Source organism: Zalophus californianus, chromosome 4, assembly GCF_009762305.2.
Source record: "Zalophus californianus isolate mZalCal1 chromosome 4, mZalCal1.pri.v2, whole genome shotgun sequence".
Classification (NCBI taxonomy): domain Eukaryota; kingdom Metazoa; phylum Chordata; class Mammalia; order Carnivora; family Otariidae; genus Zalophus; species Zalophus californianus.
In genome coordinates, this window is record NC_045598.1 from 173922092 (window position 1) to 173946945 (window position 24854).

Sequence of the window (24854 nt, forward strand, 5' to 3'; positions counted from 1 at the left end):
GTTTGCCAGACCCTGGGGGGCTGTGGTGCCCAGCATGTCCCTGACCTCATGGAGCCCACAGTCTAGTGAGGGATGAAGCTTTAAGCAAACCAAAAGGAAAGACTGTCATGCTGACCAGTTTTTTGAAGGAAAGGTACATGGTCTGTGAGAATATAGAATTAGGGGAATTAGACTTGATTTAAGTGGTTGGGGGAGTTTTCTCTGGAGAGCTAATAAATGAAATCCAAAAAGTCAAGTACAAGCTGGCTGAGCAGAGAGGAGGGGGCCAGCATTCCAGGCAGAAGATACAGCATACTCAAAGGCCCTGAGGCCAGAGGGAACTTAAGACATCAGGGGACCTAAAAGGTAGCCATTGTGGCTGTGATTTGCCTGAGTTCACACTTCATAGACGTACAGGGGTTAAAAGCCAGAGTGCTAAGTGGACTCACGTATAATCCAAATTTCCCTTGAAACTCCTCTACCTCACCAATAAGGAAGACTCTACGTGATTCTGTGTGAATGATCCTGTAGAGAAAGGTTGAGGCACTCTGAGGTACTCCAGGAAGGAGTGAAAGGAAAGTCATGTTGCAGAGATCTGGGTGTTCAGACCTTTCTGCCCTAGTGGTAAATGGAGGATGGATGGTGGAAAATTCTAGAGCATCCACATGCCCATTACTTTATTCTCTCTTATGAGTAAGTTTCTGTAACCTTAACACTTACAATATTAGCCAACTAGGGCTGCCAGAACAGAAGGCCACAGACTGAGTGGCTTAAACAACATAGATTTATTTCGTCACCCTTCTGGGGGCTGAAAGCTCAAGATCCAGGTGCCAGCAGGGTTGGTGGCTGGTGAGGCATCTCTCCTTGGCTTGCAGGCGGCTACCTTATCTCTGTGTGCTCTCCTGGTCCTTCCTCTGTGCATGTGCACTCCTTACAAGGACACTAGGGCCCCACCCCTATGACCTCATTTAACCATAATCACCTTGAAGGCCCATCTCCCAGTACAGTCATATTGCGGATTGGGCTTCAACAGATGAATGGTGGGGGAGGGGACATAATTCAGTCCATAGCACTAATAGAGTTGTCTGTTGCTGTCAAGATTAAATGAAATAATACAGGTGAAATCCCCTAATCGGGGTGGCGGGGAGGGGGCATTAGCCTTAGCATCAGCAATGCTCAGCTGCCTACTCGGAATTGACTCTTCTATATGGAGAAGACCTTGGCCAACTGCTTCCTGCCTTTCCAAGTTGACTTTTTCAGTTGGGGCCCCACTTGTACAAGCTCATGTCATTGGGTGTTAATTGCATCTCAGAGGGGTGGGGGTGGGGAGCTGAGCCCTTACTGTACCAGGCACTTTGCATGTGTTGACAATGCTCTGAAGTCAACATTTTTTTTTTCACCTTATGGTGGGAGAAAATGAGGCCCAGAAAGGTAACTCATCCAAGATCGTTGAACTGGAAAGTGGGGGAGCTTGCCTTCAAACCCAAATCCACATGCATAAACACGAGGGCTATGCCTTGTGAGTTAAAAATACAATTCAGTTTGCTCAAATTCTTTGGACTCTTCTGGATAATGTTCTCGGATGGAAAAAGGGCGGGAAGAGCCAGTAGCCCCTCTGATTCCTTCCGCCATCGAGTCTCCTTGCAAGCAGCCTGGGGGCAGATTTACCTGGCTTTTAAGTCTCAGCAATTTTCCCAAGCCCAGAGGCTCCCCCGACTGCTGCAGGGAAAGAGCGCTGGCCAGATGTGCCTGAGTTGACCGAGGCCTGGCATGGGAACGATTTGGGATGGGATGGAGTCTTCCTGGTCCCCTGGGAAATTGCTCAATCCCTCTCCCTGCCACCCTGTTTTCCTTCTCCCAATTCTAATTAAAATCAGACCATGCCCCCTCTCAAGAAAAGAAAGTTTGACTCAAACATTATTCAGATAATAAATCACTATCACAGTGCTTGTTTTCCTTTCTCACGGAGTACAGTGTTACTCTCTCCTGAGTCCACAGGGCTTAGGGAAATCCCTACAGGGAAGATTAAAGAGATGGAGAAACAGAAAGGTAACACATGGGGAAAGAATTCTAATTGTTTCATGTTTCCCTAACGTGTAAAGTAATAAAGAGGCAGATGTTGCTAAAGAATTGGATAGTACTTTTTAACCTTCCAAGCTGTCCCCAAGATAGAAAGGGGCCGCTGTGGAGGCAGAGGGTCCCCTGTCCTGGGCAGTGTTTAGGGAAAGGCTGGGTGTCCGCTTGGTAGAGGTGTTTGAATAGTGGCCATAAGCAAAGGGCCTGATGACCTTGCTCTTTCCTCCCAAAGCTGAGATCCGGTGCTCCGTGGGATCAAGTAATCAATCCATTGGGTCACTGGTTCTCTGCAGAGGGGAATGTCTCTGACCCAGGGGTAGGATTGCAGCTAGAAGCGCAGGGGATTAGCAAGCGGCCACATCCTCAAAATCACTGTGCTACTCGAAAATAGAAACCTGAGGCGGGGGCTCTGTCACCAACCTTGTGTAACCAGCCACCCCTCCAAAAGCACCGTGCTTTTCCCGTCTTTCATTCACTAATGAACTTTGGAGTATCCTGTGGGGGCCAGACCCAGTGCAGGGAGGGGGCCCAGGGGTCAGCCGTGAACGCTGTGGGCCCCGCCCTCGTCCTCCCAGGATGTACAGTTGACCAGGCGGTTGGAAGACAGTGTGATACGATTGTGCTGGGGATGCCCAGGCGCAGAAGCCTCTCACAAGGAGACTCCAGCGCACTGGGGAGCAAGGCCTTCCGGGGAAGCAGCCTGTGGCTAGCCCGGGCTGCCCCCGGGGGAGGCGCCTGGGTCACTGCTGTGTCCCTCCCGGGGACACGGCCCTGCCTTCTGTTTCCAGCAGCTTCCCAGCCTCACTCTGAGAGCTCAGCCGCCCCCGCCCCAGCCCTGGCCACTGCGACGCACCCCGGGAGAGGTCAAGGAGAGCTGAAGTCTGGCGGCTTCAAAGGTGCTCCCAAGGGCGCAGAGCCATCCACAGACACCCGGGGTCTCTGCAAAAGCAGCTCTGTCTCTTGTTCTCCGGGTCACCCTTTGGCCCTTGCAGTCTGTTTTGGGCGGGGGGCGGGGGCTGGTTTAAGGGCTTTGTTCGGTAGTTCTTTTCTTCATTAATACATCTGGTTGGAGGATTATGTGTGTTCATGTCCACAAGAAATGACACAGGGAATCCTAACACTGCTGGATGAAGAACCACCTTAATACCGGGGTCTGTCTAAAAGTGGGAGAGTTTGTGCCATTCACTTGAAGGGACGGAGTTCCGTCCCGTTTTTGAGAGGGAAAGAAAATGGGTCTCCTCGCATGCATGCGTGTGCACGCACACACACACACATACACACACACACACACACGAGCTCACTGACCCCTAAGGCCCCGATTTTACACCTGGCCTTCCTCATGGAAAAATGAAGCAGTATTTGGGGAGCACCTGCTTGCTGGGCACTCCTCCTCTGTGACCCTCGCAGCGGCCCAGCAGGCGTGAAGTATGGAAGCGAGTCTCGGGGACATGAAGTGACGTGGCAGAGCCTGGATCCCCACTACTCCACTCTTTCCACTCAGCCGAGTTCGCAGGAGGCTGGCAGTGGTCCCTGTGCCCGCACTGGACTGGTGCTGTCCCCTTGCCAGCCCTGCGCCCTCCCCTGGGATTCCTCTGCCCGGAGCTCCAGATCCTGGGAGCCCACGGGGCAATAAGGGCGGTCCGTCTTCACTTCCTAGGGCTGCCTTCAAGCGGGTGGCTTCCACAGCAGAACTGTATTCTCTCACAGTTCTGGAGACTGAAAGTCTGGTGTTGGCAGGGTTTGTTTCTTTCTGTGGGCTGTGAGGGAGAGTCTGTTCCCCGCCTCTCTCCTAGCTTCTGGTGGGTAGCTGGCAGCCCTCGGCATCCATAGGCTTCTAGATGCATCACCATGGTCTCTGCCTTTGTCTTCGCGTGGTGTCCTCCCTGCGTGAATCCGTCTGTGTCCAGATTTCCTGTAAATGACGTCACCAGTTGTATTGGATTAGGGGCCATCCTAATGACCTCATTTTAACTTGATTACTTACCTCTATAAAGGAATCTCCACATCGGGGGACATTCTGGAATCCTGACTGGGCCATTTCCTGGCTGTGTAATCTTGGGCAAAGTATTTAGCCTCCCTGTGCTCAGTCTCCTCAGCCGTAAAATGGGAATAATGGTCACACACCATTGGGCTTGATATGAACATCAAATTAAAAATACACTTAAAATGTCTCATCTTGTTATGATCCTACCATGCTTGGAAAAGGCTGCACCTAACAAAAACAACAAAGGTATATAATACTATGTAGTATACTTACTAATTATAATACTTACTATGTAGTCGCGTACCTGACACTGTGCCAAATGCTGGGGCGTATGTCAGCTTACTTAATCAGCACCTATTATGACCCATTTTGCAGAAGCAAAAACTAAGCCCTAGAGAGATTAAGTCACATGTGTATGGCCCAACTGTCAGTAAACAAAATAGTTAGGACACGAATCCAGTTTGTCGGACTCTGGAACTTCTTAGGAACCACTGTGTCTGGCCACCCCCCCAACACACAGGAATAAGGAAAGGGCCTTATAATGATGTAAACAATACCAGGGCACCACCTCCACTTGCCCGGAAGACCCTGCTGTTTTCAAAAGCCTGATTCTGGGGGCGCTTCCTGTGATGTCAGACTGGGCTCAGAAACACACATGCCTTTTTAAAAACTGGCCCCAGCGCACCTGGGTGGCTCAGTTGGTGAAGCGTCTGCCTTCAGCTGAGGTCATGATCTCGAGGTCCTGGGATCGAGCCCCGAATCGGGCTCCCTGTTCAGCGGGCAGTCTGCTTCTCCCTCTCCCTCTGCCCCTCCTCCCTGCTCGTGCTCTCTCTGTCTCTCAAATAAATAAAATCTTAAAAAAAAAAAAAAAAAAAAAAAACCTGGCCCCAAACCTGGGCACTTTTCTCTCCTGCAAGCCCCAGGATGGCTTTGGAAGGGGTCCTCCCCAGGAAAGCCAGGAAGAGCAAACCCTGCCCCCTCCCCCCAGGAATGATCGTCTCCTGACATCTTGTCTCTGGTTTTGTGTCGTCTTCCTAGGGACGTCCGTCAGAACTGCATTGCTGATAAAGGGGACTCTCTGTCTTTAACGAAAGAAGAGAACCTCCCTCCCCGGCCGTGGGCCACCCTGGCCAGAGACTCCAAGTGGAACCACTTAGCGGGCGCGTGGCTGCAGGGTACAAGAACCCCATTCCTCACTCACACCGCCCAGAGGACCGGTGGGAATTGTTCATAGTGCCAAAGTCCTACTACTGCGTTTTCAGTGGGTCCCTGTAAATAGTTTGCGCCTTCGCCCTGGCCCCCACCTCTTGCTATACTGGAACCAATTTGTACAATGTGGGAATTTTGTTACCTTTTTAATCAAGGGCAACGTCCTTTTCCAGCACTACCATTGTAAGGTTTTTTCCAGGCGGGAGGGCTGATCACACGTGCTTTTCTCTTTTTTTCCTTTTCTTTTTTTAAAACTTTATTTTATTAATTTTGGGGAGGGGGGATGTTAGCATTAGTGCCATTGTATCTACTGGATTTTAGGTAGGGAGAGTTCCTTTTTTTTTTTTAAAGTAGTTTGAAATTTGGGCGATTTCTCTGTGGGAAGGGCTAGGATTGGGGCATCTGTCTCCACTTTGAGAGGGTTTACAGATGACAGATCTTCCCGATCAGATCCATTTCCAGTTCTTCCCCCAGCCACCCCTGGGGCCCCTGTTTAGCCACGCACAAGGCTTTCAGAACTGCCAACAGGTAGATCTGGTTTCTCAACCGACTGGCCTCTTCGGCTGACCTTGGGCCGAGCCAGCACCAGAGACCTGGGGAGCAGATGGCTCCCCACTTTCAGCCTCTTTTCAGATACCAGCAGAAAGGGCTCCCACCTTTTTAGCATTACCATTACTTCTACGAAATTGAAACAAAAAGAGGTCTTCCTATCTAGGTGGTACAAAGATGAACAGCTTCGGTTTTGATTTCTGTTCCTGACTGGCTTTTCTCAGTGTGGTTTTTGACAAGATTTCAGTTTGAAGCCTCACCATGAATTGATTTTTGTTTGTTTGTGTGTTTGTTTTTGGGCCAATTTTAGATTCCTGAGTGCACTTTTTTTTTTTCTTTCCAGTTAGTCCTAACTTTTAAAGAGGAAAAACCAAGAGACCTATCTGGTGTAAATGTCGCAATATGAGTTGTGTTTGCAAACCGCCCCCGCCATTGCCCCCCATTTGGGTACACTGCACAAATAAAATGCTAGGGAGTTTGGAAAAAAAAAAAACAACCATTTTTTCTAACTTGTTGCTCATTTGTTGTAACTCAATAAAGCAAAGACTAAACATTTTTATAACCTTTTCTTCTGCTCCGCGTTCTTCATTGCTGTCTGGCTCCTCGGGCATGGCGTGAGGGAAGGGCTCCAACTCAGCCACCCCCCATTTCAGAGCGGTTATGACCGATTCGCTTGACATTTCTCATTTTCTGTCTTCGTGAGGTCCGACAGCACAAATGGGACTTTAAAAACAGGGCGTAAATGTTGATATGGAAATCTGTCATATCTCTTTGACACAGGGAAGTAAGTGATAGGCCCTCCCTCCTCCAGGGTCTTCACAAATAGATTCATAAACTCCTGCACAGTGGGAATGAGATCCACAGGCCAGGGGCGGCACCATTGCTCACACTCACGTGACCCAAGGTAAGTCACTACCCTCCCTGGGCTGCCGAGGACTGGTGACAAGGACACTGCCATTTCTCGGAGAAGGCTGGCTTTTGTGTCTCTGCCCAGGTAAGGTTTCAAGAGTCCCTCACTATGTGAAGAAAGGGGAGCCCTCTTACACTCGTGGTGGGAATGCAAGCTGGTGCAGCCACTCTGGAAAACAGCGTGGAGGTTCCCCGAGAAGCTAAAAATAGAGTTACCCTACGACCCAGCAATTGCACTACTGGGTATTTGCCCCAAAGATACAAATGTAGGGATCCGAAGGGGCACCTGCACCCCCGTGTTTATAGCAGCAATGTCCACAATAGCCAAACTGTGGGAAGAGCCCAGATGTCCATCGACAGATGAATGGATAAAGATGTGGTATAGGGGTGCCTGGGGGGCTCAGTCGTTAAGCGTCTGCCTTCAGCACAGGTCATGATCCCGGGGTCCTGGGATCGAGCCCCGCATCGGGCTCCCTGCTCAGCGGGAAGCCTGCTTCTCCCTCTCCCACTCCCCCTGCTTGTGTTCCCTCTCTCACTGTGTCTCTCTCTGTGAAATAAATAAATAAAATATTTTTTTAAAAAAGAAGATATGGTATATATACACAATGGGTACTACTCAGCCATCAAAAAAAAATGAAATCTTGCCACTTGCAATGACATGGATGGAACTAGAAGGTATTATGCTAAGCGAAATAAGTCAATCAGAGAAAGACTCGTGGAATTTAAGAAACAAAGCAGAGGATCATAGTTTAGGGAGGGAAAAATAAAACAAGATGAAATCAGAGAGGGAGACAAACCATAAGAGACTCTTAACTCTAGGAAACAAACAGGTTCCTGGAGGACAGGTGGATGGGGGGAATGGGGTAACGGGGTGATGGGCATTAAGGAGGGCACGTGATGTGATGAGCACCGGGTGTTCTGTGCAACTGATGAATCACTGAACGCTACCTCCGAAACTAATGATACACTATACATTAATTAATTGAATTTAAATTTAAAAAAAATCTTAGACTAAAAAAAAATAAATAAAAAATAAAGAGTCCCTCACTGTTAAGCAGTGACACTCATCTACCCAGTGGTTTTCAAACTTGGGCAGGCCCCAGAATCACCTGGAAGGGCTACTTAAAGTTTTTGAAACAGTAGGTCTGGAGCAAAAACCGAGAATCTGTGTTGCTAACAAGTTTCCAGGTAAGGCTGATGCTGCTGGTCCAGGGAACCCACTTTGGGAATCTCTGGTCTCTGTGTTTAATTTTCCAGGGACTGATGGACTTTTGGCCAGTTTATCTAAACTAAGCATGTGTGTAAAGCATCAATAAGCATATTCTTCGGGTAGTCCCCCCCCGTTCCCCACACACAGGAAACATTGCCCACTAATCTCTTTACCTCTTTTTCCTTCTCCATCCCCTGGTCCCCTACACAGTCAGGAGGCAGAGATGCCTTCTGCTTAGCGGAATGCGCTCAGCCCCCACCATCCACCCCAAAGCTCATGCTCCAGATACCACATGCCACCTGCACCAATGTCACCTGCCCTCCAGGACTCCCTACCTGCAGGACAGGATGAGACCGAGGCAAGCAAGCCCCTGTGGGTGCAAAACATAAGGAAGCAGGGACGTGCCAGTGCCAAGCCTGGATGTGCAGGACCCCGAGAGCAGGCATCTCCTTAAAAGTTGCATCCTGGGTGTCATACTTACCTCACCCCAGCCCTGCCAATCTGCCATGCCTCTTGCTTTTCACAACGTGTCATCATATGTCTGTTTACTGTCTTTTGCATCCCACTGCACTGCAAGCTCCACGAGGACAAGGATTGTGTCTACCTTGTCGCCTCTCCCACGTCCTCTGGCCCTAGCATGGTGTCAGGCATGGAGGAGATGCCCCCTAGATATTTGTGGGATGCATGGGTGGTGGATGGACGGACAGACAGATGGACGAATGGACAGATGGACGGATGAGGAGTTCCAGCTCTGCAGTCAGACCCAAGTTTGAATCCCAGCTCTCTGGCTCACGAGCTAGGTGGTCTTGTGGGGTTTACTTCACTTTTCTCGCAGCCCTCATCTGAGACTTGGAGGTGCAGGTCTTTGCCACGGGTCCTTTGTGAGGATTAACTGAGCTCAAGTATGCAAAGTACCCAGCACACAGATGCTCTACAAATGTTTGTTCCCCTCTTGGTGCTCTGACTGGAGAGTGACACCCAGCCAGGCCGTGTGATGGCTGTACCTTTCCACGTCCGGATGGGATGCTGGCGTGAGAAAGGCAGACAGGATGAAGCTGGATCCAGGTCTCGGAGATGACATTCCAGACACCTGTGCTTCTGGTTTTGGAGACTTTGCCATGTTTAGCCAATACTCTCCTTCCTCCCCTTGACCCCCAAACTCTCCCTATTCCCCTCTTCCAAAAAAATCCCAAAAATCCAACGTGCAATTTTCTTATTAGGAAAAAAAAAAAATGAAGAGTGGCCATCGCTGACTCCTTCCCAGTCCCTGCCTGCACCGCCTTCCCTGTGCGTTCCCAGCACTGGACCTGCCACAGACCTCGTCTCCCCACGCCGTCTGTCCTTCCAGCCCATTAACGAACGTCGGACCAAACCCGGCCTCCAGCTTCTCCCCGGGGCATCTGCCTTCCGCTCCTGCTCTTACTGCCCCTGCAGCTCTGCTTGCCGCTCTCGAGCAACGTAAAGAAATTCTTCCAGCAAGGCAGTGTGAGCCGCTATCAGATGCCTGAAGGAACCAAAGGGAAAACCAAGCCAGAACATGTGTCTTTTTATTTTAATTCCTGCACCAAGAAGAAAGCCTCGATAATTGGTTGCAATGAAAACAACAGGGAGGACGGTTGTGCTCTTTTAGGCATCTGGCAAAATTTGTCAAGCTATCTTTGCTCGATGAGAGGGTGGCAGAAGCGAGGAGAGGTTCTTAAGGGGGGGCGAGCCGGACAGGAGCCTCACGGAGGTGGAAGAGAGCAGTGGCGGGGCCCGACCCGCTGCGGCTTCTGTCTGCCCCGTCTTTGCTCTACCGTCTCTTCCCGTGGGGTTCCACTAGGCTCCCCCTCCACTCATCTGATTCTGGGGCGCTGCCCACAGCGGTGACCTGCCCCCCCAACAGGACGCTCCAGCCCCCTATCCAGAGCCGGGTGCAGTGCCGGGCGGGCACGCTCCAGGCTGGGGGAGAGAGCTCGCTTTTCCCTTTTCGATGGCAGTGTGGGATTAGCCTGTTGCCACCGGCAGCCAAAGCCCCTGCCTGAGACAGGAAGCCAGTAGGTCCAGAGGAAGAGGCCAAAAAAATAAAGGAGCAGAGGAGCGATGAGTGAAAGAGGTGGTTGGTGGTGACAATGACAGTGGCAACATCATCTGAGTCCCGGACCCTGCCATTCCCCATGCCAGCATCCTCTCTTTCCAGTTTCATAAACACTAACGTACTTCTCTTTTTGATTTAAGCCAAAACCTGTTACTAGAAACTCGGTTCTGATGGGTTGATGAGATTATGAGATAAAAGTCAAAGGAAAGACACTAAATGGACACAGCCACCTGTTGGCTGGCGGCTCCTGGAACGGACGGCTCAGATCTCAGTCCTTGCTACTTAAGTGTGTTCCCTAGATCAGCAGCCCCAGTCCCAGCCCCGGTGGTGGGGCTGGTTAGAAATACAGAATCTCTGGCTCCCACCCAGACCTGCTCAATCAGAACCTGGCAATTTGACACCGATCATCAGGTGATTCACGACCCTGTTCTGAAGGCATTGACAGGCTCCTCCCCGACCTCCTGCGGCACACTGCCTGGGGGGGGGGTTGCGAGGGGGGGGCGGGCGGGGGAGAACCCTAATCCTCCAGCACCCACAGAGCCTGTTCTCTGAATGTAGACTCCAAGGCCTTGGGGAGCTGGGAGGCAGAGGCAGGAACAAGATGGAGGGCGCGTGGTCCACCAAGTGTGGGCACCCTTGTCCTTCTAGGCCACCTGGCGCCCAGCCACTTCCAACCAACAGCTCTCGGAAATGACAGCTCTCCCTGGCCTGCCCCAATACAGTCTGGAGAGAACTAGCCTGTCAGCTCCCTCCTACTGATTCCTGAAAGCTCCTGGCTGGAGCGCCTCACAGCTGGATGTACTTATAAACCACAGCAGAGACACCATCATTATTGTCCCTGAGGGGTTGATCAATACAAATCAATAAAAAAAAAAAAAGACTTTTGTGCATCCCAGAGCGTGTGGCAAGTCAGGTGTCCGTCCTGTGGAGTGTAGGAGGCACACTGACCTTGACTTTGAGGAAGGGGGATTCAAAGATGTCCATCAGTAAACTCTTAAAACACTTCCCCCCAGAACAAGCCCCCAAAGCATTACAGAATTCCTTGGTCCAGATCCTTGCAGGAAAGAGACGGAACACTGAAACTGAGTGATTTAGGGAGAGTTTATTGAAAGTTTATTGTTCAGGGGTGCCTGGGCGGCTCAGTCGGTAGAGCGTGCGACTCTTGATCTCAGGGTTTTTAGTTCGAACCCCATGTTGGGGGTAGAGATTACTTAAAAAATAAATAAATAAATAAAATTTTGGGGGGAAGCCTGGGCAGCTCTGTCGGTTGAACGTCTAACTCTTGATTTCAGCTGGGGTCATAATCTCAGGGTCACGGATCGAGCGCCTCGACAGGCTCCACCCTGGGCACGGAGCCTGCTTGAGATTCTCTCTCTCCCTCTGCCTCTGCCCCGTCTCTCTAAATAAATAATTGTAAAAAATAAATAAATAAATGTTAAAAGTTTATTGTTTACAAAGGTGTGGGTTTGGGGAAACCAACAAGGGAAGACGTAGGGAGCCTGGCCTGCAGGGGTAAGGAATAGGGCAGTTACAGGAACCCATAGAGGACAGATGCACAGAGGAGGCTACCTGAAAGGAGATGTGGCCTTCAATAACCATGGTGACCCAGCAGGGGTGGAGTTGGGGAAATAAACACCCGGACATCATTCTCCTCCCATCCTCTGCCCTACTGCCACTGCCTTTCCATGCCCAAACCCATTCAGAACGTCTGAAAGCAAGGGGACCTGTTGGTCCAGCCCACTGGAGTCTGGCTCCCAGCACACAGAGCAGGCAGGGTAAGGGTGGAGGGAGGAAACAGATGGTCCCACACACCGATCAATGTATTGGCTGGACCAAAGATGGCAAATACACACCAAGCGCATCATACGCCCCATTCCACACCTATGACAGACATTAATAATCAAAGTGCCTTTGCCTGCTGGGCTCGGATGAACTTGCACAAAATTTAACCCGGAACCCCACCTCGAATCTGTTAACCTTGAAACAGGAGATGAGGGGTGCCTGGGTGGCTCAATCGTTAAGCGTCTGCCTTCAGCTCAGGTCATGATCCCAGGGTCCTGGGATCAAGCCGCGCATCGGGCTCCCTGCTCCACGGGAAGCCTGCTTCTCCCTCTCCCACTCCCCCTGCTTGTGTTCCCTCTCTCGCTGTGTCTCTCTCTGTCAAATAAATAAATTAAATTAAATTAAATAAAAAAAGAAACAGGAGATGAAATATGTAGTGGGTGCCATTGGTTGCCTAGCTAATATCCAGCCCCTCATTCTTCCTTGCTAACAGAACCAAGATATTGCCCAGGCACTAACATACCCCAACCCTAGGTGAGAAACTCAGTTTCCCTTGCAGCTAGGAATGGCTGATGAGACATACACAGAAGGCAACTGCATGGCTGGTGCCACTCTCCTTTCTCCCTTCGGACATTGTATGCCTTGGTGATTTTTTTTTTTTTAAGATTTTATTTATTCACTTGAGACACAGAGATACAGAGAGGGGGAGAGAGAGCATGAGCAGGGAGAGAGGCAGAGGGAGAGGGAGAAGCAGGCTCCCTGCTGAGCCAGGAGCCCTATGTGGGGCTCGATGTGGGGCTCGATCCCAGGACCCTGGGATCATGACCCGAGCCAAAGGCAGACGCTTAACCATCTGAGCCACCCAGGGGCCCCAGCCTTGGTGATCTTGAGACTAAGTTTCTGAAAGCTTCACTGAGCCCCCGAACCAATGCCACAGATGAAAGTTTCCAAACTTATTTTTTTAATTGGATTGTAATCGACGTACAATAGCCTATCAATTTCGGGTGTACAAGATGATGATTTGATATTTTTTTATGTTACAAAATGATCCCCATGCCAGGTGTGGTTGCATCCGTCACCATACAAAGTTATTACAATGTTATTGATTATATTCTCTATGCTGTACAATACATCCCCATGACTCATGTATTTCATAACTGTACGTTTATACTTCTTTAGTCCCCTTTACCTATTTCACCTGTCTCCCCACCTCCTCCCCTCTGGCAATCACCAGTTCTCTGTATCAGTGAGTCTGTTTCTATTTTGCTTTATTTGTTTTGTTTTTTAGATTCCACATATAAGTGAAATCATATAGTATTTGTCTTTCTCTGTCTGACTTATTTCACTTAGCACAATACTCTCTAGCTCGATCCATGTTTTCACAAACGGCAAGATTTCATTCTTTCTTATGGCTCAGTAATATTCCATTATATATACACCGTATCTTTACCAATTCATCTATCCATGGACACTTGGGCTGCTTCCCTATCTTGGCTATCATAAATAATGCTACAAGGAACACAGGAGTACAAATATCTTTTCAAATTAGTGTTTTTATTTTCTCTGGATAAATACCCAAAAGTGGAATTGCTGGATCGTAGAGTAGTTCCATTTTTAATTTTTTTTATAAAACTCCGTAGTTTTCTATAGTAGCTGTACCAATTTACATTCCCACCAACAGTGGACGAAGGTTCCCTTTCCAAACATCTTGATATGTGAGAAAAGTAAATTTCTATTTGTTTAACCCACCACTCACTGGATTTGTCTGATACTTGCAAGCAAATACACTCATAACTGACACGAAATGTCTGTGCCATACTTATGCTAGGTAGATGTGAACCCCTTCACTCACACATGTATTTATTTATCCCTGTGCTAATTGCCAGGTGAGAGAAAAAGTAGGCATAGTCTGTTTCCCCTTCAAGGAAACTTGATCTGTATTTTGAAGGATCAGGAGGAGTTTGCCAGACAGATAAATGAGAGGAAGACACAAGAAGCAGAAATGAAGGAGTGTAGACAACGTCAGCGTGTTAAGTACTAGGAATCCAGCTAGCCGTCTGCGATGTGTAACAAAAGAAGAAACCATCAGTGTTGAACAACCAATTTAACTCAAACGCCGTCGTGAAAAAACAGAAGCAACTATCTACTTGGGAAGAACCTGAAAAACAGCCAAAGATTATGTTATTTGCTTGTATGATGGGAAATCAAAAAGTGGTCTGGGATTTCCCAAAACAAATAAAATATTATATAAAACAGATGTAAAGTGAAACAAAATATGTTCGAAGCCTTTTACCTCAGACTTGCTTCCCATAGCCGAATTGGGGTCACAAGACTCGGGAGCAGGTCCGTACTTCCAAACTTATCCGCTAATTCCTTCCACAAGCTCCTTCTGTGACCACACGGGTCTGCCTGCTGATCGCTGAACACTCCGTGTGCGTGCAGTTTCCCCTCTTAGAATCCCCCACCCCATTTCTTACCTAACCCCCTATTCTTCCAGGCCTCGCTGAAGTCCCAGCAGACCGAATAACGGTAAATCTTGGGTGACAGGAAGCTGGGTTTAAGGAAGACACCTCTCACTGGCCCTCAGGGAGCCCTGCTGTTTTGAACTCCTGCAGCACTCACTTCAACAGGATCTATCTCGTTCTGACCACGTACGGGTTTGCTGTTCAACCTCCTCTTTGTGTGCCGCTCCTCTAGTCAGGAAGTGTGCTGAGCATCGGTGGTTTGTGCCTCCCGGCATCCCTTGCCCACCCCTTTCCGCAACACTCACATCCCTTCCCACTGGGGAGGGCTGCTATGCACCTGCTCTTCCCCTGGGCCAACTGCAGGCTGTAGGTGTGGCACCAGGCGACTGCAGGACCCTCTGGCCATGGGAGTCATGTGACTCAGGCCCAGCCAATCATGGCACTCATCTCTGACCTCAGTGAGTGGTCCAAGGGGTACACACATGACTCAGGCCGGACCAATCAACATCTTTCTTGAGGTTTATAAAAATTCAAGGGTTGGGGGAGGGGGCAGTGGGAAGAAAGAAATCTGAGATCCTCTGGGTTTTCAGATCCAGCTAATTCTAAATGTAGATTCACCCATCTTTCCCAGTTACGTGAGCCAATAAATCCCCCTTTTGCTTAAGTTAGTTGGAGTTGTGTTACCGTCATTCGGAAATGAGTTTTGACTAAAACAGATACTCTTACCCCACTGCCCAGCATATGTCTGCAGAAGCGGTAACTGGAAATGCAGGGGCAGGTTAGATTGTATTTTAAAATGTATTGGCTATGGTTCCATTTATGTGAAATCTCCCAAATAGGCAAATCTATAGAGACAAAGTGGTGGGAGTAGGAATGTAAACAAAGGATTGGGAATGAAGCTAGAGAGTAGCATGCTAAGTGAAATAAGTCAGAGAAAGATGGATACTATATGATTTCATTCTTATGTGGAATTTAAGGAACAAAACATATGAGCAAAGGAAAAAACAGAGAGAGAGAATCCAAGAAACAGACTCTTAACTCTAGAGAACAAAATGATGGTCACCAGAGGGGGGATGGGTGAAACAGGTGATGGGGATTAAGGAGGGCACTTGTCATGATGAGCACCAGGTGTTGTACAGAAGTGATGGATCACTGTCTTGTACACTTGAAACTAATATAACACTGTATGTTAACTATACTGGAATTAAAATTTTTAAAAAGCCTCTTTCGAGTAAATAAATAAGTGTAAAAAATAAAAATAAATAATTATCTATCTATCTATCTATCTATCTATCTATCTATCTATCTATCTATCTATATCCTTAGTATGATAATAGAAACCAGAAACCAGCTGGGTGGCTCAGTCAGTTGAGCGTTGGACTCTTGGTTGGGGCTCAGGTCATGATCTCAGGGTCCTGAGATGGAGCCCTGAGTCAGGCTCCACACTCAGCAGGGAGTCTGCTTGAGATTCTCTCTCTCTTTCCCTCCCTCTCTGCCCCTCCCCCCACTCTCTCTCTCTCTCTCTCTCTCAAAATAAATAAATCTATTTTTAAAATCTTAAAAAAAGAGAGAAAAAAGAAACCAGAAACCAAACAGATAAAGTTAAACTATAAGTTACAGGAATTTAAGGAACACACACATGTGTTTTGCCACATAACCTGCCCCTATGTTTTCCGTCTTGGTGAATGGCAGCAGCAGCATCCAATTGCCCGAGTCAGAAATCTGGGGGGACAATTTTCACCTGTCATTCCTCCTTGAGTGTTAACCAAACACCACGTTCTCTCACTTCTCTCCCCCAAATACCTCTCCAGTGACCCATCCACCCCAGTCACATGACTATTCATGGCAAGGCCACCCCAGCATTCAGGAGCCCTGAATCCTGGCCCCTGCTTTACCACAAATGGAGGTCTGACCCCGAGAAGGTCACTGTCTCTCTTTAAGCATCAGTTTCCTTATTTGAAAAATGAGGGGGGTTAGACCAGATGTCCATCACCCAACTGTTCATTCCAATTCTCAGATTCTATGATGATAGGAGCCTGGGCCGATACTCCTCTTAAAAGTCTCCAGATTCCAGCTCCCAAACCCTTAGCTTCAGCTGAAGGCTCTGGGGAGATTTTTCAGGATGGCAGGAAACTCAAGAAACTTGAGGACAAGAGCTCGACAGCTTTGGAGCAGAGATCGTCAGCACGCTCCCCCAGAAGAACTTTGAAGAAGCTTATGTGCCCATAAACAGTGTTTCATTAAAAAGCAGCAAATGGGGGCGCCTGGGGGGCTCATCGTTAAGCATCTGCCTTCGGCTCAGGTCAGGATCCCGGGATCCTGGGATCGAGCCCCGCGTCGGGCTCCCTGCTCCGCAGGAAGCCTGCTTCTCCCTCTCCCTCTCCCACTCCCCTGCTTGTGTTCCCTCTCTCGCTGTCTCTCTCTCTCTCTCTCTCTCTGTCAAATAAATAAATAAATCTTAAAAAAAAAAAAAAGCTGCCATTTGCTGTTCAGTGAAAACTGAAAAGCAGTCTATGCAGGAATATTTCTCCAAATCCAGAACCCATCACTCTGCATCTCTCTGCCAGCCAAGCAACATTCACAATGGCTTTGTTAGAGAAACAGGGAGCCTTTGTTTGGGGTCATCCAACCGGCTGCTCTGGGAAGGCAACTGCCCTCATCTACGCCGGGGCACCTGGATGCAGTCCCCTAAGCACCATCTGCCCCGCAGAGGTGAATAAATCTCAGGCACCAGCCACCCAGGGAGGCTGAGGACTGAGTTGACCTTAGCAGGATGAATGCCTCTTTAAGGGATTGTTAAATTCCTGTGTGTTCCAGAAGTTTTTTCCGTGGTGTTTCTGACTCCTTTGTGTGGCAGGTCATGAGCATATTGTGTAAGAATGGCTAGGACCCCAGGAAAGAAGGACTTCCAGGGCACATGAAAATTGCGTCATTTTCCCCACCCAGAGGAGTAAAGTTTAGACTCCAGAAAGACTGCTTCAAGATTGGATTGAGGAATGTGGCCAAGGCCACAGAAACTAACAAGTGCCAGAGCCAGGATTTGAACCCAGGGTTCTCTGAGGCCAAAGCCCATGCTTTTAAAAACAATGCTTTAGCGCCTCTTCAACTGGTTGTCTTGGCTCACGACGCATTCCAGCCGTGGAAAGAGCACATGGGCTGAGAGGTGGGGACTATGCCTCAAGAATTATAGACCCTGAGGATTCTTCCACTGGCTCCCAGACCGAGGGAGTGGACAGTACGCCTTCCGAGCAGTCTGGCATTCGTGTTTGTGGTCATGGCAGGTTGATTGGGAATGAAGGCAGGGGTTGAAGAGAGCCTTTCAAGGAGCTGTGAAGAGAAATGAAAACAGACTTGAAACAACTGGGTATCGAATGCTGTTAACGATCAAACCCTGTTTACTCGTAAGAAGACTAAGGGACTAAGGGAATTTGAAATCTTCATCATGACCTATAAAACAGCTCTATTTAATTACTTATTCCAGCTACCTCCTAAACCAGTTTTTCTTCCTTTTCCTTCTCATCATTTGATAGAAGTTGCAAAGAACTGTGGAACACCCAGGATCTATCTCCAGTGGGGCTCTCACACACTGTTTTATACTTATCCGTCTGTGTGACTCTTCCTCCTTCATTAGGCTGGGAGATCCCCAAGGCAAGGATCTTACCTTATTCATCTTTACATCCCCGATGCCTAACACATCATAAGGCTCTTGATCAATATTGTGGGAGGGAAGGAAGGGAGAGAGGGAGGGAGGGAAGGAAGGAATTGAATCGAATAAGATAAAGAAAATAAGGATCTAGGGCATACATTTAAGGCTTTTCTTCTATAACAACCGGTTATGACAGATACATGGTCTTGATTGGATCCTGGTTTGAACAAACTCTAAGAGGTATTTAGAGGCACATGGGGAAATGTGAATATGGATGGTATTAGATGATACTAGGAAATTATTGTTGTTTGTTTGTTTGTAAAGATTTTATTTATTTATTTGACAGAGAGACACAGCGAGAGCAGGAACACAAGCAGGGGGAGTGGGAGAGGGAGAAGCAGGCTTCCTGCGGAGCAGGGAGCCCGATGCGGGGCTCGATCCCAGGACCCTGGGATCATGACCTGAGCCGAAGGCACACGCTTAATGACTGAGCCACCCAGGCGCCCCTAGGAAATTATTGTTCATTGTTAGGTATGCTAGAGGTGTTGCAGTCACATAAGAAAACGTCCTTATTGTTTAAAGATGCATAAGGAAGAGGTGAAATGGCATGAGTTATATATACTTCACTTGTAAATATCTAAAATCCTTCAGAAAACAAATGGCAAATCAACAATTGTTAACTCTAGGTAATGAGTATACAGATGCTTATTATACCATTTTCTCCATTTTTCTGTACCTTTGAAATTTTTATGATACAGAATTCCAATAGAAGAGTTTTCCCATATAACCACAGAGCAGGTTATCAAATTCAGGAAATTATCCTTGCTAAAATACTACTTTCTTATCTACAACTTATACTCTGCCAATTGGCTAATATTGCCCTTTATACCAATTTTTTGTTTCCAGAATCCAATCCTGAATCACATTTTGCAGTTACGTGTCATGCTTCTTTGCTCTCTTTCGATCTGAAACAGTTTCTCGGCCTTTGTCTTTCACATTGACACGTGGTTTTGTTGCATTTGCGCAAGTGTGTCCATGACTTGATTCTCGAATCCTCCAGGATTCTGGCAGGAATGAGACCTAAGATGTTGTGGTCTCCACGTGTGACACATCGGGAGGTACCAGATGTCAGCCATTGATTCAACAACCATGTACAGAGCATGTACTAGGGGCTGAGCTCTGGAGCCCCCAAACTGAATCCAACCATGGCCTCACTCCTGAGGAAGACAGGAAGTAACTTCATCCCAACCCAGTGGGAGCTGCCACAGTGGTGAGCAAAGCACTCCCGGGCAGAGCGTGGGAAGAAGGGAGGAGGAGTTGCATTTTGGATGGGCCTTGAGGGCTGGCTAGGAGTTCCCCCATAGGACTGGGGAAATGGGCCCTGCCAGATGTGTTTGGAAGCAGTCCCCGGAGTCAATGGGCCTAAAGTTTAGAGACCATAGGATGGCCAGGTTGGCTATAGAGATAGAGAGCAAAACAATAAAGATTATTTTCTATAAAAACGGCATCCCCCCCCCGCCCATGTACACCGTTTTATAATCTGCTCCTCTCATTTCACAACTTGCTCTGGACATTTTTTCCACATCAACAAACGCAGCTTAGTTTTAGTGGATTTTTAAAGGAGCCATTTCCAATATCAGACTATGATTTATTTAACCAATCTCTTGCCGATGGACACACAGGTTGTTTCCAGTTGCTTTGCCACTTCAATCTTTATTCATTCTTCTCCCATTTCTCTGACTATCTCCTTGGGATAAATGAGGGGAGAGGCTTTTGGCTGCCAAGGTCAAGGCCAAATCTCAAGGACTCAGGATTCTCCCTGAGTCAGAGAGAGGGGCATTAGGCTGTCAGCTGTCTTTTTTTCATCCCTGCCTTATCCCTGCAGCCGGAACAAAGCTCCTTAGAAGCCTGTTTCCCTGCCTGTGTGAGCTGACTGCGGGCCGATCATGAGAGTCGGTTTAAACTAACGACTCACACCAATTATTGCCAACATGGATGATTTAAGAGTCCGTGCAGGCACACTGACATTTTCTAGACATAAAAGTTAGGACCTAGATAGACTCATATCCTATACCAAGATGCCAGAAAGGAAAAAGAGGAAGAACAAAAGGGTTTAGAAGCCACTCTGCCTGGAGACAGGGAAGGAGATGGAAACTTCACGTGCTGAGCACAACAGGGGAGGAAGGACCCAGACTTTGAAGCCAGGTGATTCAAATCTTGTAGTTTGGGGCAAGTCACAACTTCTCCGAGCCTTGGTTCCCTTGGGTGTAAAACAGGAAGATAAAGGCTGCATAATGGAGTTTTGGGGCTGGTATAGCACTGGGTGGTCCGAAGCCCAAGAGGGACCCACAGGTGGTTCGATGGAAGAGACTTCATTACAGGGACCTCTCACATAGGTGTGGGCAGGGTTCAGGGGACAAGCAAGGCACCCAGAGCCTAGCAAGAGCGGGAAGCCATTACCCCCTCTGGGGCGGAAGGAACAGCAGAAGGAAGAGTTGTACCAGAACCCAGGGATTGCTAGCACCGTGGCTGGAGTCACAGATGTAGCTGTGGCTGGTGACATGACCAAAGAAAGAGAAAATGAAGAAGAAAGGCGGCATCCCCTCTCCTCCGGCTCTCCAGTCTCCTGCCATTGTCTACCGGGGCCAAGCCCAAGCAGAAGGCAGTGGCGAGGGACCCTGGAGGATGCAGACCCGCTCAGGTGTACATTTCTGTTTCAAATGTCATGGCATTCTAGGATGCTGACTGCCTTCAGCAGCATGCCCAGCAGAAAGCAGTAGTCCTGCAAGGGCATGGTATAGCCAGGTCACCTGAGGAGGTCCAGCCTGAGGAAGGCAAAAGTTCAAATGGACTCAAGTGGATTCTGGCCAGGAATCCAGGTAAACAAGCCATTGATTCAGAGACACCCAAATGCAAGGTGTTGGAATTCATCTAACCCAGCACCCCCAACTCTTGTTTTACGTGAGTAATTTGCCTAAGATCATCTTCTAGCTAGTTACACATCCAGGACCAAAACTGAAATATTATGACTCCAGAACCAGCTTTTTTTTTTTTTAAACTATACACATGATTACTGCAGCCACGCATCAAAGTTGTCTTTGGTAGAACCATCAATGCACTTATTCCTAACGTTGCTGAGCCATAAGAGGTTAATTATCCCTGGTATACTGTGCCCAAGAGAAGTTATGAGAAACCACAGTCATCTCATCTTTGATGGGCTCAAGCAAGCAGGAAGTACGCGCAGTCCTCAGAGCTCAAGGAATAATGAAGGACAAATCTTCCTCCAAATTCAAAAAATACATCCGCAGTGCCAACACCACTCATACAATATTCACTTTTGGAATGCTTACTTTGTGTCGAGTCCTTTAATGGCTAGGAAGACAAAACTGATACATGCTGGCCCTGCCCCAAATGGGCCCCACGGTCTGTGCCTCAGTTTGATCATAGGTCCCTCCAGGACCTTGACCAGTTCATCCTTGACCACCCAGGACCTAATTATATAGTCCGGCACATAGGAAGTGTCTGATTCACTCTTGTTAAACGAAATGAGCTCGGTCTGATGCAGGAGGCAAACAAGTCAATAACATATACAGAGAGAATTGGAAAAAAACAGAGCAAGAGGCGTCAATTCAAACCAGGGGCATGGTTGGCTTCCTAGAGCAGGTGCCACCTGAACTGAGATCCGAGACACATAAGGGTAACCCACAAACAGGAGATGGTAGGAGGCGGGGTTTAGCAGAATCAATCTGATACAGGCTTAGATTTTTTTCTCTCCTCGTTTTCAATTCTACTTAATTGCTAATCTGCCTCTCCTTGCAGAGCTGACCGGTTTTTACTCTCAGATGAGAGAACAACCTTCAGTTGTCCCACAGAAACATCCCATGAGCCTGTTCTGGTCTCCTTACGAAAGTCACCTGTCTGGAAGGCAGGTGGAAAATCACAGCAGTTGCTCTCACCGGGCCTGACAAGTATGAAGAGAGAGGGCATCAGCATCTGACCAGGAGCAGGGCGAAAGGCGGGAGAGGGTGGAGAAGGTCCTAGCAGGAGGCGACGGCTTCCAGTCCTGACCTGTCCTGCTCGCTGGGGGGCAGAGGGTCAGGGCCAGAGTCCCCAGGGTCGCCAGGGGCAGCTTCTCCTCTCAGCTCAGGTTAACACGGGACAAAGGCACAGAGAGCATTCACCCCAGAGCCTGACGTGCCTCGGATTTCAGAACAGGTGACACAGTCACTCCTGGCGCTGGGAGCTTGTAAATCAGCCTGCAGCTGGGCCCAGGGTCAGCTGTGTGTCTCCTGGGGCAGACAGTGTGCCCAGTGAGTCCAATCCCCTTGGCAAGACATGATTGGCCTCCCTCACCCTCCAGCCCTTTGCTCCCCACTCCCTCCCTTTGCCTACACTCACCTCCAGCTCCCCATGCCTCTTGCATCCAGACCTGAGCAAACACTGTCCCTCCACCTGACACTCTGACCCTAGCCCCGCTCCTTGATCTAGTTAAGGAGGATCCTGATCCTCGGTCAGGTCACAACTTGGAAATCCCTGCTTCTAGAAGTTTCCCACGATCCCACCCCCAGGTCCTGGGGAGCTTTAATCGACAGACTGCGTGCCCGTGTCTCCCACTAGGGCTCCTTCAGGGCAGAAACCAAGTTCTTTTCATCCCTGTAACCCCAGCACCCAGCACAGCACCAGGCCTGTGACTGACCCAGGCCAAGTGAACACATGGGTGTCTCTTCTCTCGTGAGAGCCACTGCGGGATAGATTCCAGCCAGCAGGATGAGAAAGCCAAGGTCACTTGGGGGGGAGTGTGGACAGTGCTCCCTCTGCATGAAAAACCACTCCCTTCTATTTGCAAAGGGCTTCCCCTGCACCAACCCTAACCCAACCCTAACCCTAACCCTAACCCTAACCCTAACCCTAACCCTCCAGGGTAGGTATTAATCTCTCACTTCCAGAGGCCCAGAGAAGGTGGGTTGCCTGCCACTGCGAGGTGGCAGAGAGCGGGCCGCCCTGGGTCCGTCTGACGCTGATTCACCAGCAATGCTGGTTTCCATCACACACACTGGGCCTCTGGCGTTGCCCAGGGGAGCCTCCAGCCTGAGTTCCCGGTGAGGAGTCGCTGCTTGGGCCCTTCCTGCGACACGGTAAGTACTGCCTAATCCTCCTCCTTAGTGGGGTACTTGAGGCTCGAGTCTCCCCCCAGCCAGCCCTCACACACCCAGGTGTCTGAACCCCAGCCCATGACCTTTAGGTCCATGTCCCTCAGGAAAACGGGGGTGGGTGACCACAGAAAATTCACGACCCGTGGTGGGAGGGTTGAAGGCACAAAGGGAAGAGAGTGGTATCACCCAGAGTCCATGAGCCCAGACATCCCTGACCCTTCTTCCTTCTTCCCGCCTCCCAGTCACACACAGGTGCCCTTCGTTTGCAAAAACTAACCGGGACCCAAGAGAGTCTGGACAATGTAGTTTCTCTGTGTTGGCAGGGCAGAAAAAAGATAAAAGGGCAGGTATCCCGCTGAGCACCGGCAGACAGCATCTGTACACCATTAGGGCCACTAGAACAAGGGAATGTCTCCGAAAGGCCCTTGTGAGGGCCCCGAGCACAGGGAGCAGTGGCTGTGCTTTCTGACCTGCACCTGTTGGCAGTCTCCTCGCGTGTGAGGAGTTCCTGCCCCCGACCTCAAAATAGAAGCTAAGCTCTCACCCAGCCAGGCTCCCTTGCAGCTGGGAGTGGGGCTTGGGCTCCACAAATTTAACAGCAGGAGCTACTGGAACAGAAGCGAGTGATGTGAGGGAAGAAGGCCCTTGCAGCATCCATGTGAGGCCCGCTCGGTCGGTCGGTCGGTCGGTCGGAGAACGGGTGCTCACGTCGGAGCAGCATTCCCGCCGCAGGCAGACCCAATTCCTGGCGCAGCCGGTGCCACGGTGGTGGGACTGTTCCCTCCACTGCTGGGTGGGGGCACTTCCTCACCAGATCTAGTCATGCATGTCAGTGCCAGGGGGTCAGCCTTGAGCAGGAGTCCCCAGCCTTCCCAAGATTCTCTGATTTATCCAACAATCTTTTGACACAAACATGAAAATTAAAGTGTAATGTCCTTATAAAAAGTATACAAATGGGGCACCTGGGTGGCTCAGTTGGTTGAGCATCTGCCTTTGGCTCAGGTCATGATCCCAGGGTCCTGGGATCGAATCCTGCGTCAGCCTCCCTGATCCGCGAGAAGCCTGCCTCTCCCTCTCCCACTCCCCCTGCTCGTGCTTGCATGCTCTCTCTCCCCCCTCTCTCTCTGAAATAAATAAATAAAATCTTAAAAAAAAAAGTTTAAAAAAGTATGCAAATGTTAAATATGTGGCTACGAATTTTTTATAAAGGGAACCATCCTCCATATCAATAAATAGGATATTACCAGTACCCCCAGTGCACCCCCAGGAGCCCTCCCAAAAACTGCCCCCTCTCTAAATGCAATCGCCACCCTGACTTCTAAGAGCAGAGCTCCGTGGTGCCTCTTCTTGAATTGTATATAAATGGGAGCACAAAGCAGATATTATTTTGCATCTGGCTTCTTTTGTGCAACATCGTTTCTGAGATTCCCTGATGTTGCTTTCTATGGCAGGGCTCTGCTTGTGTTCCTAGCTGTCTAGTATTCCGCCCGAGGAGCAAGCCACAATTCGCCCATTCTGTTGCTGATGGACACTGGGGTGCTTCTAGGTTAGGCTTATGATCAATGATGCTGCAGTCAGCATCCTCACACGTGGCGCTCCTGTACATTGTCGTGCTGGGCAGTCACATGAGGGGAGCAGAACTGAGGCCGGCTCAGATTTGGTAAGGGGTTAAAAAAGTGATTAAAAAAAAAAAATATTTCCCCCCAACGGCTGGTGCTAAGGGACACTACCACTGCTTCGCTGAAGTGTGACATGGCAGACAGAGAGGGTCACCACCTCTGGGCCTCAGTTTCTTTATCTGCAACCATAGCACCA

At 49.1% G+C, this 24854-nt stretch overlaps 2 protein-coding genes across 4 annotated transcripts in view; one reads left to right on the forward strand and one right to left on the reverse strand.

Moving 5' to 3' along the window:
• Positions 1–6363, forward strand: part of ZHX2 (zinc fingers and homeoboxes 2) — a 154168-nt gene extending 147805 nt beyond the window's left edge. For all 3 annotated transcript variants that reach the window (XM_027598089.2, XM_027598096.2, XM_027598106.2), the window contains exon 4: positions 5078–6363. The gene's annotated coding sequence lies outside the window, so the exon portion shown is untranslated. The remainder of the gene's footprint in view (positions 1–5077) is intronic.
• A 10318-nt stretch (positions 6364–16681) lies between these two features.
• The window catches only part of DERL1 (derlin 1), a 44590-nt gene continuing 36417 nt past the window's right edge, over positions 16682–24854 (reverse strand). Inside the window, exon 8 of the mRNA XM_027606629.2 lies at positions 16682–17567. Coding sequence (XP_027462430.2) covers positions 17513–17567 — 55 coding nt within the window. The 3' untranslated portion in view covers positions 16682–17512. The remainder of the gene's footprint in view (positions 17568–24854) is intronic.